This window comes from Mytilus galloprovincialis, chromosome 14 (assembly GCF_965363235.1).
Source record: "Mytilus galloprovincialis chromosome 14, xbMytGall1.hap1.1, whole genome shotgun sequence".
Classification (NCBI taxonomy): Eukaryota; Metazoa; Mollusca; class Bivalvia; order Mytilida; family Mytilidae; genus Mytilus; species Mytilus galloprovincialis.
In genome coordinates this window covers 23,004,685-23,021,399 of record NC_134851.1, presented here as the reverse complement: position 1 = coordinate 23,021,399, position 16,715 = coordinate 23,004,685, and the positions used below count along the sequence as shown (strand labels likewise).

General features: G+C 33.0%; 1 protein-coding gene across 1 annotated transcript in view; it reads left to right on the top strand.

Moving 5' to 3' along the window:
• LOC143058592 (uncharacterized) overlaps positions 1–16,715 on the top strand; it is a 147,815-nt gene that overhangs the window by 103,686 nt on the left and 27,414 nt on the right. Inside the window, exons 93-108 of the mRNA XM_076232075.1 lie at positions 190–692; positions 1,393–1,741; positions 2,389–2,547; positions 2,921–3,152; positions 3,582–3,781; positions 7,017–7,187; positions 7,668–7,793; positions 8,054–8,254; positions 8,594–8,851; positions 9,309–9,521; positions 10,492–10,632; positions 12,943–13,303; positions 13,949–14,238; positions 14,762–15,016; positions 15,522–15,745; positions 16,262–16,423. Of these exons, the coding sequence (XP_076088190.1) occupies positions 190–692; positions 1,393–1,741; positions 2,389–2,547; positions 2,921–3,152; positions 3,582–3,781; positions 7,017–7,187; positions 7,668–7,793; positions 8,054–8,254; positions 8,594–8,851; positions 9,309–9,521; positions 10,492–10,632; positions 12,943–13,303; positions 13,949–14,238; positions 14,762–15,016; positions 15,522–15,745; positions 16,262–16,423 (3,845 nt within the window). The remainder of the gene's footprint in view (positions 1–189; positions 693–1,392; positions 1,742–2,388; positions 2,548–2,920; positions 3,153–3,581; positions 3,782–7,016; positions 7,188–7,667; positions 7,794–8,053; positions 8,255–8,593; positions 8,852–9,308; positions 9,522–10,491; positions 10,633–12,942; positions 13,304–13,948; positions 14,239–14,761; positions 15,017–15,521; positions 15,746–16,261; positions 16,424–16,715) is intronic.

Here is a 16,715-nt window from a genome sequence, read left to right as displayed (position 1 = left end):
ATTTACTTATTTTACAAGCCTGTAGAAATATATATTTCTGTCTATGTTTACATTCGTGGTTTACTTTAATACACCAGTACTCACAAAATCTGCAAAAATTTGTACTCTAAAAATGTTAATGAATTCACTGAAGTCAATTTAATCATATTTTGATATACATGTATTTCATCCTTTTATATCATCTTACAGGAACAAACCTTACCCAGCCAACAGGAGATTGTCTAGCAGGTTATTACTGTGTTTCTGGTGTGGACAAAGCTAATCCACTCATGCTGAACGATTCTCAATGTCCAACTGGTACTGTCCATCCAATCATTGGTCACCAGTGTCCAGCAGGACACTATTGTCCAATTGGTACAGAGTATCCCATTGGCTGTCCTGCTGGATCTTACCAAGATCTAACCAATCAGAACTATTGTAAGGCATGTCCTTTGGGTCACTACTGTTATGCCAACACTTCAGATTACACACCAAATATCTGCCCAGGTGGATATTACTGCGAGCTGAACACAACAGACATTTATGAGTATCCCTGTCCACCTGGTACCTTCAACAATTTGACACAACAGCACAGTATAGCAGCATGTGAATCGTGTACACAGGGAATGTATTGTCAAGGTTATGGAAATGCTTATCCAACAGGAAATTGCTCCGCTGGATGGTATTGTACTAATGGATCAAGTATAGCACAGGTGAGTAAAGAAGGGAGGAACTTTAGGAGTTGCTATTTTCTTCTTCAAAATGTACTGTACTATAAAAACTAACCTTTGTCAAATTGCCAGCATTTATTGAAAGTAACCTTCAAGAACTTGACCTGTTGTGATTTGTCGTAGTTAAAAGAAACATTCCTGACAAGATGCAGATGCAGTTGTAGATGATATTTTGCAAAACTTCTCAGCATTTTTGGTCATCAATGCTTTTCAACTTCGTACTTTATTTGGACTTTTTTATTTGAGTGTCACTCATTATTCTTGTGTAGAAGAATCGTGCATCTGACGTACAAATATCATGCCTGGTATATATTGACATTTAAAATGTGGCTGACAGAAGCTTTATTAAATGCAAACACTAATAAAATCAAAACATGAAAGTATTGAGGAAAACAGAAGAAAATGTAAGAATGATTTTAAAGTTCCAGGAAAGACTGTCTCCTAAATTGCATCACTAGCAAACTCAATTTGTGACCATCAAATCACAAATTGATGCCCACAAGTCTTCAAATATTCAATATTCATATTCGAAAATTTCAAGATGAAATGAATGCAAGATCTATACCGCTGTACACGTCATATGGCCTTTTATTCCTACATGCTAGCTCAAAGTTATATCCAATTGAGAAATGCATTAGAAAGTTCCTCGTTATTTATAATTTATCTTGTTTAACTTTTACAGCCTACAGTAACAGGTGGTGAATGTACTGCTGGTAATTTCTGCCCTGAAGGATCATACGAAATGCAGAACTGCACAGCAGGGAAATACTGCCCCACCAATGGCCTGGATGCACCCCTGGCAGATTGTGATGCTGGCTACTACTGCCCAGCAAGTTCCACTTCACCGCAACAGATTGACTGCCCAGTTGGTCATTATTGCCCAACAGGAAGTGACCTCCCAGACCCATGTGCTAATGGAACTTATGGACCTGTAATACGTCTCCAGGTCCCTAGTGATTGTACTCCATGTGATGGAGGATATTATTGTAACGGAACAGGACTAAATGCAGTTAGTGGACAATGTGATGCAGGTAGGACTTATTTTTGGAAGCAGAAACTAAAATAAATTTTTCAGTCCCCATAGTGGGCATTATGTTTTTATGCCCCACCTACGATATTCTGGTCTGTGGGTGCATTCATTCGTCCGTCCGTTCGTTCATCCCACTTCAGGTTAAAGTTTTTGGTCAAGGTAGTTTTTGATGAAGTTTAAGTCCAATCAACTTTAAACTTAGTACACATGTTCCCTATGATATGATCTTTCTAATTGTAATGCCAAATTAAAGTTTTTACCCCAATTTCACGGTCCACAGAATATAGAAAATGATAGTGCGAGTGGGACATCTGTGTACTATGGACACATTCTTATTTTTGAAATATACCTTTTAAGAACTGGCTTTGTCTCTGGTGGATAGTTGTTTCATCGGTAATCATACCACATAAAATAAACAAAAAGTAACAATTTTTAGTGACACAATGGCACCCTTGATTATTTTCTATTGGAGAAAACAATAAATTTAAAATGACCTTGAATATTTTTATAATTTACAATCTAAAGAAAAACTACACAAAATTTAATATTTAATAATTTAAATGCTATTTTCAACATGAAATTGGTGATTTGTTCATATGTTTTAGGAGGTTTGTATAATACTGTAATTGAACATACTTTCTATTTAAGGTTTCTATTGCCCACCTGGACAGACACAACCAAACCCCTATGATTACAGATGCACCCTGGGACATTACTGTCTGGTACAGACTGCCACGCCCACCAGATGTAATAATGGATTCTTCCAGAATGAGTTAGAGAAGGACTCGTGTAAACCATGCACTGAAGGTATGACAAAAAACATTTCTTATGATTCATAATTATTACTCTGGATTCTTTTACTTTAGAGGATAAAAATTTGCTTTGAAATCCACAAAATATTTAACCCGAAGAATAAAAATGATTCCACAGTAACTATAAGAACAAATAGCGACGTTGAAAAATCATCTCAGAAAAAATAAAATACAATATTATCCTTTGAACTGTTTTTTTTCACAGTTCGACGTAAAAGTTAAGTACAAACTTTATGCTACTAAAGATATGATTTTCATTTAGGAATATCTTTTGCAAGCTAAAATAAGACAGCTAGAGACGGCATGAGTTTTGCTCATATAATTTAATTCTATGTATAAATGTTCAATTGTACTTTGTTATGTTATAGGTTATTATTGTGATAACAGCATAGAAGCTATAGGAGATCTGACCAACTACACTTGTCCTCTTGGTCAATACTGTCCAGGCCAGACAGAATATGGTAACCAGTATCCCTGTCCATCTGGTACCTTTAACAACAGAAGTGGTATGGTGAATGAGACAGACTGCCAGCAATGTACACCAGGATATTATTGTCAGAATACGGGTCTTCCAGAGCCTCAAGGACTATGCTTTCCAGGGTATGTATTATATTACTATTCTGACAGAGCCTCAGGGGTTTGTTTTCTCATTTTCAGTACTACTTCTTAGGATACATGAGATAATGTTCTTTTTCTTTACATTTACTTAATTTGTGATTTTTGTATTCCTAATGAATTTGGACGTACCTAATTTCACCCTTTTTTTTCGAGAAAAAAACATCAAACTTAAATAACTGACTTCAAACATTTAAATGTCATTAATAAATCTATATTTGCTTAACAATATAAAACAAAATAAGCAAAGATAACCATTATCAAATAGTCATCTGTTATTATTAGGTTACCCTGTACCTCAAGGAATTTGATTAAGAAAAAAAAAAAAAACGCAATGATACAATAACATGATAAAGATTAATGTATATTGTATTTCCATGAAAATCATATAAACGTTTTGTTGTCCACTTTCAGTTACTATTGTAATGGAAGCACCATTGATCCTAATCCATCAGACGGTCTTTGTCCAGTTGGTAATTACTGCCCAGAAGGAAGTTATCAACCGACCGCCTGTCCCGATGGAACTATAGCGGCCTCTACAGGAAATGACAACCTTACCGACTGTCAGCTATGTAAACCAGGAAACTACTGTACTCCTGCTAGTTCTAAAAATGGTAAGTTATAAAATTTGGTAAATAATGAAACAATGGCATGAAAAATTATAACTTGTAACAACAATGACATAAACAGTCAGGGGCATTACTTAAACAAGTAACTTTTTAAATTACCTATATAAGTTATGTTGAAAACGAGGCTATCTTAAAAATTACTTATATAAGTAACTTTTCTAAATATTATTTTTATAGGTGACCAATTATACAAATTTTACTAGTTTTAACGATTTTTTACAGTCATCTGGTTATTTTTCCTATGAAATATAAAATCTAACCCTTCTGAAACACTAATTGCTTTTCTGACGCACTTATATTTGATATCGACGCTTCTTGGTCAAAGATTGGTCTCTTGGGACTATTAAAATATTGTTTTCCTTCAAAATGTTGAAAGTAGACAGATATAAATAGATAGAAACTTATGAATTAATTAAGACTTGAAGTTATTTATAATTTGTAACCCAAAACAATTACATATGTTCCTTAAATAAGTGTTATTACTAATACTTTTAAAGATGTACAAAATAACTTATTCAAGTAACATTTTTGTCATTATTTTTAAAGTAACCCTTTATGTCTATTCTCCTCTCAAATCTTACAAATTCTTAAATTTATGATATGAAATGATGTAAAAATTCATGAAAACTACATTCAGTCCCTGCTTCTATTGAAATTTAAAATGACTCTATTGAGTAATTTTATATTTTTTTTAAACAAAAATTACCTATACAGTACATTCCGGTTATTTGCATAGCCTATTTGTCAGACGAAATTATGCAATAAAGCGGAGTATGCTTATATCCGAAATGCCAAAATACAGAGTCAAATAACATAGATAGGGCAGATCAGTAAAGGAAATCCTGAAGAAAGATGAACGTCCATAATCCACTTACAACATATTGAATGATTATTTATTCTAATAAAAGTCATGCATTTTATTTCATTGTTTATTCTTTCAATAAAATTTATAAACATATTTAGTTGTAGTTTATTTATGTACCGACTTTTCCTTTACCTGAGATACGAAAATAAAATTGTTCTAAAAATAGATTTGTTTCTATGACCCGGATGTATAAATTATATTGTTACGCTTTGATTAAAACAAACTGTTGAACAATGCTACACAGTTTATAATCATTTGCTACAATAAATGTGTAATGAACTGCCTTTAATATGCAGTATTTACCGATTGCACAGTGATGTAACACTGTTTCTTTAACCTCGTTAGTTTCGACTTTTTCAAAAGTGTCTACATAATGGGCAGAAGACCACCCTATGTTGATATATTAAAAAACAGAAGTGACAGAGCTGCAATATGTAAGATCCGTATAAGCGCTCATACACTGATGATTGAAAGAGGGAGACATCTAAATATTCCCAGAAATGAGAGATACTGCTCTGTATGTAATTCTGGTCAAATTGAAAATGAAAAACATTTTCTTTTACATTGTGAAAAATACTCAACTAAGAGGGACATATTTTACCATAAAGTTTCAAATATAATCGTTGATCCTACAAAATTTCAAAAACATGAAAATAATATAATCTTTTTATTAAATAATAATTCATACACAATCCTAAAATTAACTTCCTCTTTCATCTCAGACAGTTTGAACCTGCGTAAAGCAGAACAAACTCTATAAAATTGCTAATAATCATTGTTCATAATATTACATATTAATATTGTCATTATTTTCAATACTTAATATGTTTGACCAACTATGTAATTGATATATTTTTTTTTAATCATTTACTGTTGATGATATTGATATCGTTCGATGATATTGTTCTAAATATGCCTATTGATATTCTATGCATTATTACTATTTGTATACCAGTTGTATGGGCCATTGCCAATTATTGTAATTGTGTTTGTGCCAATAAAATATTTGTATTTGTATTTGTATATGCAAAGCAGTTAACATTGGGGCCCTGCATGGGTTATTTGCTGGACACGAGTGTTGAAAGTGAGAAAATATAATAATTTTAAGTAACTGTTCTTTTCAAAAAATATTAAAAATGAAAGATTGATGTATGAAATTCTTCAACCATATATAAATGCCCTGTAATATTTAACATAAATGTAGATCACCCCATGCCAAATTACGAGATTGCACATGGTCGGATATGACCGATAATTAGCAGGCGTTATTGTTTTAAAAATACACCCAAAATGTAATCTATGAACAATGATTGAAATGCAAACAATAATTAACACCTTTTGAGATAGAAGATCATAGAATGGTTACAACAAGTGTTTTTACAACAATCAGCTGATTGACATTTTTATGACCTCGAGGCTTAAAATAGAATATGGGAAACTTTACCTGTGTACACATCGAGGTCTTTTTTATAATCATATAAACACGAAAGAAACTGTTTTAAAACTTTATTTAAATAACACAGAAGTAAATGTGAAATAATATAAAAAAATTATGATGCATTCAAGAAAAATATACTTACCAAATTGCTGTTTCCGGTCAAAAATCTCGTTAGTTTTAACTCAGCATATCTAGCTGGCGATTATTTTCTATGCAATTAACCGAAATGCCACTTGTGGGGCTATGCATATAACCGTACAATTTAACATTAGATGAATGGGAAATGGTTTTGTGCAGGAGAAAAGTATGCAATTAACCGAATTATGCTATTAAGCGGTATGCAATTAAGTGGAATCGACTGTATAAGTAACTAAAAAAAGTTACTTGTTTAAGTAACGCCCCTGACTGATAAATATGCAAAGTTATAAAAACAATCGCATATTGAAACATAATTTTAAGTTATAAAACAATGGCATATTGAATGATAATTTTAAGTTCTAAAACAATGGCATATTGAAACGATAATTTTAAGTTATAAAACAATGGCATATTGAATGATAATTTTAAGTAACAAAACAATGGCATATTGGATGGTAAGTTATAAAACAATGGCATAAAAAGATTAGTTCGAATATTATGTTTAAGACATAATGAATTAAAAAATGTTAGATTTTGGTTAAATGAAATGTGAAGTTTTTTGTGTCATGAATCAGAAAATATGTGTATAGAAATTCAAATAGTGTCAAGGTTACATTTGCAAAGCTGTGAAATGATTTGATTCAAACACCAATTGGTATGGTGTCTGGAAAAAAATGTCCTTTTTAACCCTTGTGAAAAATGCTTGGATCAAACCAAACTGTTGAAACAGGTCAGTTATGAGAGCATGGGTTTGTAATTTAACAATTTGTCTTTTCTAGGCCACAGCTTGCCCTGTGATGCTGGTTTCATATGTATGACAGGATCCAATGTTGCTAGTCCTACTGATGGATTAATTGGCTACATATGTCCTGCTGGACACTACTGTCTATCTGGTGCTGTCACAGAAACTCCTTGTGATATTGGAACATATGCTCCAAGTACTGGATTAGGTGGGTACAAAGATGATTAGTAGTAATTTGCTATTTCAGAGTCTGATGCATTCTGGATAAAAATTTTAAAAAGTGTAAAATATTTTGATTGGCTAGTAACTTCATAAACAATGGAAATTTAACCAATGATGTGATTTTCTACGGTTCTGAAGATTCTGAAAAGGCAAATTAGATTGAGATTTTCATGATGGAAAAGATAACTGTAAGACCTAAAATTAAAAAAAGCTGGCATTGTTATTGCCAAAATTTTATAAATTTTGTTTTTTAATACATTTTCGTGAATCTTTTATTTTTCAGAAAACAATTGTATTTTCTTTACTGCTTTTTTTTTTAATTTGACAAATTTTGCAAAAAACAAAAAATGTGTTAATTCTTTGAATGTTAAAATTTATTGTTTGCCCATATATTGGATATCTATAATTATAAATATTATTCAAGTTTTTAGAACTATTGTCTTCATATTTATGTTTCTATTGACAGGTGCTTGTTTGGATTGTCTAGAGGGAACAACGTGTCCCACTATGGGAATGAATGCAACACTACCTTGTCCGTCAGGTCACTACTGTCTGAATGGCACTTATAATGATGGAATACCCTGTTCTATAGGTAATTAAGAGACACATTGAGAAAAATCCAGATAATATGTGTCTTTGTTGCTGTCACACTTTATTTATTTACAACTCTTTAAAATGTTTAGTACCAAAACATAGACTTTGTCATTCTGCTTTAATTATTTGGAGATGGCAGACTTTTTTCAAATCTTTTAATCAATCAAATATGGTTGTTTTTTTTCAAATTGCTGTCAAATAATAATAGGTCAAATTTTAAAATGGCTCTATTAATTACAAGTTATATCTTTTCTATAGGAACCTACAATCCACATGAAGGCCTGTCATCAGAAGATGAATGTCTTGCCTGCCCACCTGGTTTGTATTGTGACCAGTCTGGATTATCTGCCCCTGCTGGTAACTGTTCTGCTGGTTTCCTCTGTTTAGGAAATGCCACAGTCGCGGCACCAAATGATGGAGTCAATGGACCTTGTCCTCATGGATATTACTGTGAAGAAGGTAAGAAAAATATTGTTCTTGCAATTTTTCCTTTTATTCAGATTAACAAATATGTCAACAAAGAAAAAAACATGGCATATAGAAAAAAGCACATAAACAAAAATGAAAAACAAAAAACACAAAAAAAGAACATAGCACTCTAGCACAAGTTCAGGAGATATAAGTACTGATTTACCAAAAATGCTATAACCAAAAATGTACTAAACAGTAAAGGTTAATAATTTACAAAGACAAGTAAAAGAACAATATAAAATATAATTAACATGAGAAAGTCAATTGCCACATCAATGTAACAATTTTAAATGGATGCAAATTTAATATTTTCTTGAATTTCTACAGGTACAGTAGCAGCCACTCTCTGTCCACGTGGAACCCAACGTAACCAGACAAATGGAGCATCAGAGAGTGATTGTTTCCCTTGTGATGCTGGATATTATTGTGCCAACGAAGGAATGTTAGGTCCATCCGGAGTATGTCAGGAAAGATACTACTGTCCAGATACTTCTAAGATCCAGAGTGATGCACCATCTGGTTACCAATGCCCACCTGGATTTTATTGTCCACAAGGAACAGCTAATCCAATAGCTTGTCCACCAGGTAAAGGAATAAATGAACTTTGTCAAAAATATCTATCCAGGTTTTTCTTAGGGAGCAGCTTAACAAATATTTAGTAATCGAATGGTTACATTTTCAGTCAGTAGCATGGAAGTGATAGGTTGTAACATATGAGTCTTTCAGAATTCTACTTCCAGTTTGCAGATAATTTGTTAATTTATGATATGTTAAATTTACTAAGGTTAATGTCTTCATTGCACCTTTTCTCCCGTTGTCCAAAACAGAATTATTTCACATTTGGTCAGTAGCTTGACAGTGGTAAGTTGTGCCATGGAAACACTTTCAGATCTGTCAGACACTTCCTGTCTTCAGATACTTTGGATAACAGTAGGGGTATAAGGACAACACATACAACTTCTTGATTTGGTAACCTGTTCTTGTATTAGTTTGAATATGACCTGAATTATTTGTAAACATTGGATATAATTTATTTCTCTAGGAAAGTACCAGCCAAACTATGGTTCCATAGAATGTATCGACTGTCCAAGTGGTTTTTATTGCATGTTAAATTCCAGTGATCCCGAGCCATGTTCACCATTCTCTTACTGTCCAAATGGAACAATCAATCCAATACAATGTCCAGACGGTCAATACACAGACAACTCCACAACAGGATTAGAAAGAGCAGATGATTGTCCTTACTGTCCAGCAGGTAATTATAAATTTCAAATACTGTGGATTCATTATTATTCCTGTGATACAAATTTACATGGATTTTGCTGGTATATGCTAAGTCACTATATGTTAACCACAAATGTATATGTCCAATGAAGTACAAATTTCATGGGTACATAGGCAAAATTATGTTCAAATCAAACATAGCAAATACAGTTTTTCTTCAATCCATGAAAAGGAGTAGGTTCAGTAAGACCCCTTTTTGGCCCCAAAATATAGCAGTTTTAGAAAATTGTGAAAATGTAATCTTTTAGCTATATATTGGAAAGTAGAATGCTTCTGCTACATAAATATGGACTGTTTTTGACAATACAATGCACATATATCGGGTACTAGCATCATGAAGTCATGTTAAATTACTGAAATCTTCACAATTTGAGCATTTTAGTTAGATTTTAGACGGTTTCCGTCTTAAATGAAAGTGGCCGCATTCACGTTCATTCATAATATTGAAATATAAGTTGTATTTGATGATAATACATAACATATATAAAGGTTGAGGATGAACACGGATGCGGGCACTTTCATTTTTGACAAAAAACATCTGAAAAAGTGATGTTTTTTTGGCATATTTGATAGATTTTTCATATTTCAGCTTGAATCGGAGCGTTTTTAATGACTAAATAAGTGAAAATCTGTCACATACACTAATCGAATCAATTGAAATAGACAATTAAATGTTTAAAAAAGTGTCTAAAATCTTTCGTTAGATGAACCTGAAATTTGAGGCCATAATCGGCCCTTACTGGACCTACTCCTTTGTACCAACTGAAATTTAAAAATTTAAAAGGACAAAGTATAAAGTAATTTTAAATTATTTGTTTTCTTTATATAATAACATTCTCTAATTCATGCTTGAGATATGACAACCATTTTGCTGCTAATGATCTGCAAAGAGTTCCACTTATTTTTATAATAATAACAATTGATTTGTTTATATTTTTCAGGAAAGTACTGTACAGGAGGCCAAATCACAGGTCCGTGTGCTGCAGGTTACTTCTGTCTGGCTAATATGACTATACCAAACCCTGACAACTCCCTACGTCCTGATGGTGGCCTCTGTCCATATGGATATTACTGCCCTGAAGGTAGGTTTAACATTAGTTAGGAAACTTTAAAAACTTGTATTAAGGTATTATAAAAAGATCCATTCTAACAACTCCCCCCTGACCTAATAATGGTGGTTTCTGTCCCTATGGATATTACTGCCCTGAAGGTAGGTATTACATTGGTTAGAAAACTTTAAAAACTTGTATTAAGGTATTATAAAAAGATCCATTCTAACAACTCCCCCTGACCCAGGGTTTCCGCTGGCGGTCGCCATTTTCGCAATTTGCGAAAAAATAATAATTGTGGCGATAAAAATTCGTCATTTGCGAAAGAATTTGGCGAAAGAAATATATATAACATTTATTTTCCTCCATCTTGTTTATTTACTTTTTTTCGAGTTTCTCGGACTTTACCCGATCAGACTATACTCGGAATTTACCTTGACCTCATTAAGATTTGGACAGAAAATCAATAATCAGCTGTTTGCATTTATAGCTATCGACAACAAAGGACTAATTAATAAAGGTGTTGATTGAATTGTTTGACAACATGATATGGTTAAATGGCTTCCACTAAATGTCACATACATAATTTATTTACCACTTTGTGACGCACGTGTTTGAAGCAAACTTTTGACGTCTCCTTTCCTTTTGAAAATAGTTTAGAAAAGAAAGCTGTTGCGAAAAATGTTCAAAACCAAGAAAAATCTCCGATTTAAAACTTTAATTATCCATTTAATTAATATAGGTAATTGATTAGGGAGACTACTTTACAGTCGTTTGAGTGACACACGTCACGGTTTCAAGCATAGTTTTACGTCTCAACTTTTTATTTATGATGGTCAAGAAAAGAAAACTGTCGTTTAATATGAAGAAATATATCCAAAAGGTTGGGAACAACCCCTCGAATGAGAGTAGAAAAAAAAGATAAATTTTAAACTAAAAATATATTTATGTTACTTGGCGAAAAAAATAACAAAGTGGCGAAAAATATATTGTTTTGGCGAAAGAGGTGGCGAAAAAAATAATTGACCCAGGGGAAACCCTGCCCTGACCTAATAATGGTGGTTTCTGTCCCTATGGATATTACTGCCCTGAAGGTAGGTATTACATTGGTTAGAAAACTTTAAAAACTTGTATTAAGGTATTATAAAAAGATCCATTCTAACAACTCCCCCCTGACCTAATAATGGTGGTTTCTGTCCCTATGGATATTACTGCCCTGAAGGTAGGTATTACATTGGTTAGAAAACTTTAAAAACTTGTATTAAGGTATCATAAAAAGATCCATTCTAACAACTCCCCCCTGACATAATGGTGGTTTCTGTCCCTATGGATATTACTGCCCTGAAGGTAGGTATTACATTGGTTAGAAAACTTTAAAAACTTGTATTAAGGTATTATAAAAAGATCCATTCTAACAACCCCCCCTGACCTAATGGTGGTTTCTGTCCCTATGGATATTACTGCCCTGAAGGTAGGTATTACATTGGTTAGAAAACTTTAAAAACTTGTATTAAGGTATTTTAAAAAGATCCCTTCTAACAACTCCCCCCTGACCTATTGGTGGTTTCTGTCCCTACGGATATTACTGCCCTGAAGGTAGGTATTACATTGGTTAGACAATTTTATTGAACTAACATATCAAGTTCTATCCTAACAACTCCCCCCTGACCTATTGGTGGTTTCTGTCCCTATGGATATTACTGCCCTGAAGGTAGGTATTACATTGGTTAGACAATTTTATTGAACTAACATATCAAGTTCTATCCTAACAACTCCCCCCTGACCTATTGGTGGTTTCTGTCCCTATGGATATTACTGCCCTGAAGGTAGGTATTACATTGGTTAGAAAACTTTAAAAACTTGTATTAAGGTATTATAAAAAGATCCATTCTAACAACCCCCCCTGACCTAATGGTGGTTTCTGTCCCTATGGATATTACTGCCCTGAAGGTAGGTATTACATTGGTTAGACAATTTTATTGAACTAACATATCAAGTTCTATCCTAACAACTCCCCCCCCTGACTTGATAATGGTTTCTGCCTCAATGGATAACACTACCTGATGATAGGGAATATTTTCTAAGCCATAAACTTCTATTAGGTATTTATTTAACATATCAAAACCTCTCAGCCAATTTGAAAATTCATTATACAGTTTTAGATGAAATTCAATTTAAATGTTATTTCTAAGCACAACTGAAAATTGAAAAATGAAATTCGTTTCAATTCATAAATATTCATAATTATAACAGTTACTGAAACATTCTTATATAAACTATTTCCAGACTTTTGTTCACATTGTAACAATTCTTAAAAAGCATTTAATTATAATTTATTTACAGGAACACCAGATAAGCTGACTTGTCCAGCTGGAAAGTTTATCGCCATAGAGGGCGCCAACAGTTCTGCCGATTGTAATGAATGTCCAGGAGGAAGAGTGTGTGCCCACAATTCCACATTGTCAGAACCATGTTACAGTGGATATTATTGCCCCTTTGGAGTTGCCAATCCTGTCCCATGTCCTGTAGAGACATACAATGACCTTCAAGAAGCAGACGACATTGCCTGGTGTAAACTTTGCCCGTCTGGATATAGATGTAATGAAACTGGAATAGCAGACTATACGATATATCCATGTCCTGTGGGGACCTATTGTCCAAATGGGTCTTTGGATATACTGCCCTGCCCTGTTGGAACCTACAGGTAAATTGCTCTCTCAATAGAGTAATATGAATAGGATACAAAGTTTCTGTTTGAATCATTTCATTTGTGAGGCCCCTCATGGGGGGGGGGGGGGGGGTCCTAGTAATCACATAATCACCATTTTTTTGCCAATATAATCACATAATCATTAAATATTTGCTTATCTTTAGTAATCAAATAATCATAAACTAAAAATACAGTCCTAGGTAATCAAATAATCATGAAATATTTGGCTTAATAATCAAATAATCATTAAAAAAACGGCCAAGTAATCACATAATCAAAAACCCCATGAGGGCCCTCATTTGTAAATCCAGTTTTTTCCATGGAATCTTGAAAAATACTAATGTAATAAATTGTTTTGTAATTTTGAAGAAGAAAAAAAATTCAATATATTTTTAATAGCTTATTAATGTTTTACTCTCAGTTTGAAATTTTACCTATTGATAGTAATAATAGATTTTGATTATGTAATTATTTTAATATTATATAAATGAATAAAAAATAATTAGGGGATGCTAAAATATAAAGTATAGAGAATAATGTACAACAACAAAAAAATAATAGTGAAAATGGCCCAAAAAATTCAATTGTACAGAAATAAAGTACACTTTTGATATCTGATTGTAATTGTTTTATTTATAGAGATACAATAGCAGCTGGTAATATCTCAGATTGCCATCTTTGTCCTGCTGGAAACAGATGTCCAAACGAAAGCATGACCTACTCAGGAATACAGTGTGACGAGGGATACCATTGTCCTGATGGCGCACAGATCCAAGTCCTTTGTGCAGCTGGATATTACTGTAACTTCTCTATGGCCCAAGTCCCATGTCCACCTGGGTATTACTGCCCTAATGGAACAGCTTATCCAATACCCTGCCCACAAGGTCATTACTGTGGAAAACTGGACAGTTGTAATGTTTCAGATGCAGGTAAGGTTTTATCATTAGCATAGCATAAGCTATTTTAACTGAACCATTTATGTATTTTTAAGTGAAAAAATCAATATTTTGGAAGCATTTTATCTGATTGAGTGCCAGATATGTAATGTTTTATCTATATATATATTGGAAGTTTTGGTGGGACAATGTTTTATCTATATATATATATTGGAAGTTTTGGTGGGACAATGTTTTATCTATATATATATATTGGAAGTTTTGGTGGAACAAGTTTGCAAAAATACAATCATAACCTTATGTTGCTGGCTTAATAGCAGTATCTTCCAAGTTTTATCTCTAGCATTTTAAGTAAAATTTAATAAAGGGAAGCAAGATGAACAATTTTTAAATCATGTTCATGCCAATGTCGAGAATTAGTTTATGATATTCACTCTGCAATTTTGATCACAAAATATAAATTTTTATGTGTATAATCACACTATTTGTCTGAGTTTCTTGAAAATACTCAATGACAATTAATAAAGTGTATTCCATATGATCATTTTTTTCCCAGGTGCCATTGAACCTGTCATGTGTCCCCTTGGTTACAAGGAATATGATGGATCTCCCAGAGCCACTTTCGAGGACACATGTGAACCATGCAAACCAGGAACATTTGGAGCACACACGAGCAGAGCTGTATGTGAAGCGTGTCGAGCGGGAGTTGTATGTCTGGCAATGGCAACAACAGATCAACCTGTGGCAAATGCCAGTTCTATAGCGGAAATATTTGGACCGAATGCTACAAACTCCTACCTATGTCCAGCTGGTAAGTTTATATACTGTTGATCAACAAAAAGTCACAAGCCATTTTCATCAAGTAAATTTGAAATTAAATCGCCACGTGTTAGGTTGAAAAGGACTTAACGTGAAATAGAGTATCTGCAATTATATATCTGTATTTAACTAATTTAGTTTTGATTGAGTCAACTGATTGAAATTTATTTTATTTAACCATTTAAATATTAGAATTTCGATTATTTTTTATTCCATGATTAGTCAGTCAGTAAGTGTACATAAAACTCTATTTGAAGAGCATATTATAAATAATAGTTTATATCAAAGCATTGCTGCCATTGAAGATATTGATTTCACTTTGAGATAAAAATGACCAACTACAGCACTATTGTCTTGCCTTTGTTTTTGCAAAGATGGTGTAGGGATTGTGCATACAAATTTCTGAAAATAGCACTTAATATATAGTTCCTTTGAAGAACTTTTTTGGATTTAATGTTATTAAGGTACTAGTAGGTAATTTTTGTTTTCGTTTACAGGATATTACTGTCCACAGAATAGTTCTTCTCCCACACCGTGCCCTGCAGGACGTTACAATGCATACAGTGAAGGAAAGAGTATAAATGACTGTGAACTTTGCCCTGTCAATCATTTCAACAAATGGGAGGCACAAGAAGGGTGTTATTTCTGTGGAGGTCAGGCCTTCCAATCTGAGAGAGGACAGACAACTTGTGACTGCACAGGATCTGGAAGAGATTTCCAGGTAATTTACACAAACATACCAAAAATATTACTTAACCCTCCAGATTATTATGTCATATCAGTATTATTAAATAGTATTTTACCTTAAAAGTTTTAGTGATTATAAATACTTGTTTTGAATAATGTTACTTCAGAAATTAATGTTTGAATTTGTTATTGACAATGTTGAACAACGGACAAAGTGAGATTTATTAATGGGATATCAGAAATTGCTTCATACAAGTTATGCTTTCAGAATGCATGCATGCCAGTTTTTAAGTTGCAAAACACTTCCCATTGCAATTGTACATATTACAAAAATAACAGTAATAATTTCTAAATTTACAGAAATTTAGAACTACTCACTGTTAAAGTAGGATTCAGTATTTTGCTTTGAATTTGAGACAGAAATGTCTAGAGAATAATGGACTTTACCATGTTTACCTAATTTATAATGTAAAAAAAAAAAATATTGTAATTATTGTCTGTTAGGAACATTCTAAAAGTTCTTTCAGTGCTTTGATTTTTCTTTTTACAGGAGAGTGATAGAACTTGTCCATGTGGAGCAGGATTCATTGAGAATACAGATATAATAGACTGTACAAAGAAAGTATATGACCTCTGCTTGTCAGGAACAACAAGAGCACAGAATGGCGAGTGTCTAACTGACGGAGAATGGGAGGACTACTGTAGTAATTATGTAAGGGACGCTTAAATGAATTTACAATTTACAATTTAGTCACAGTGTCATAGTGGCAAAATGTCAAATTAACTTCACAATTCACTCACACTGACTTAGTTGCCTAATTTCTAATCAACGGAAAATTCTCTTGCAGTGTTCTTCTTGATGAAATGTCATATCAACATCACATTTTACCTACAGTTCCATAGTGCCCAATTGTCTAGGTATTTGATTAAAGAAACTTTACAAATCTTCAAAGTTTTGCTCTGTTCAGTCAGAACTGATAAATTATTGCTTGCTGTTTCATGCC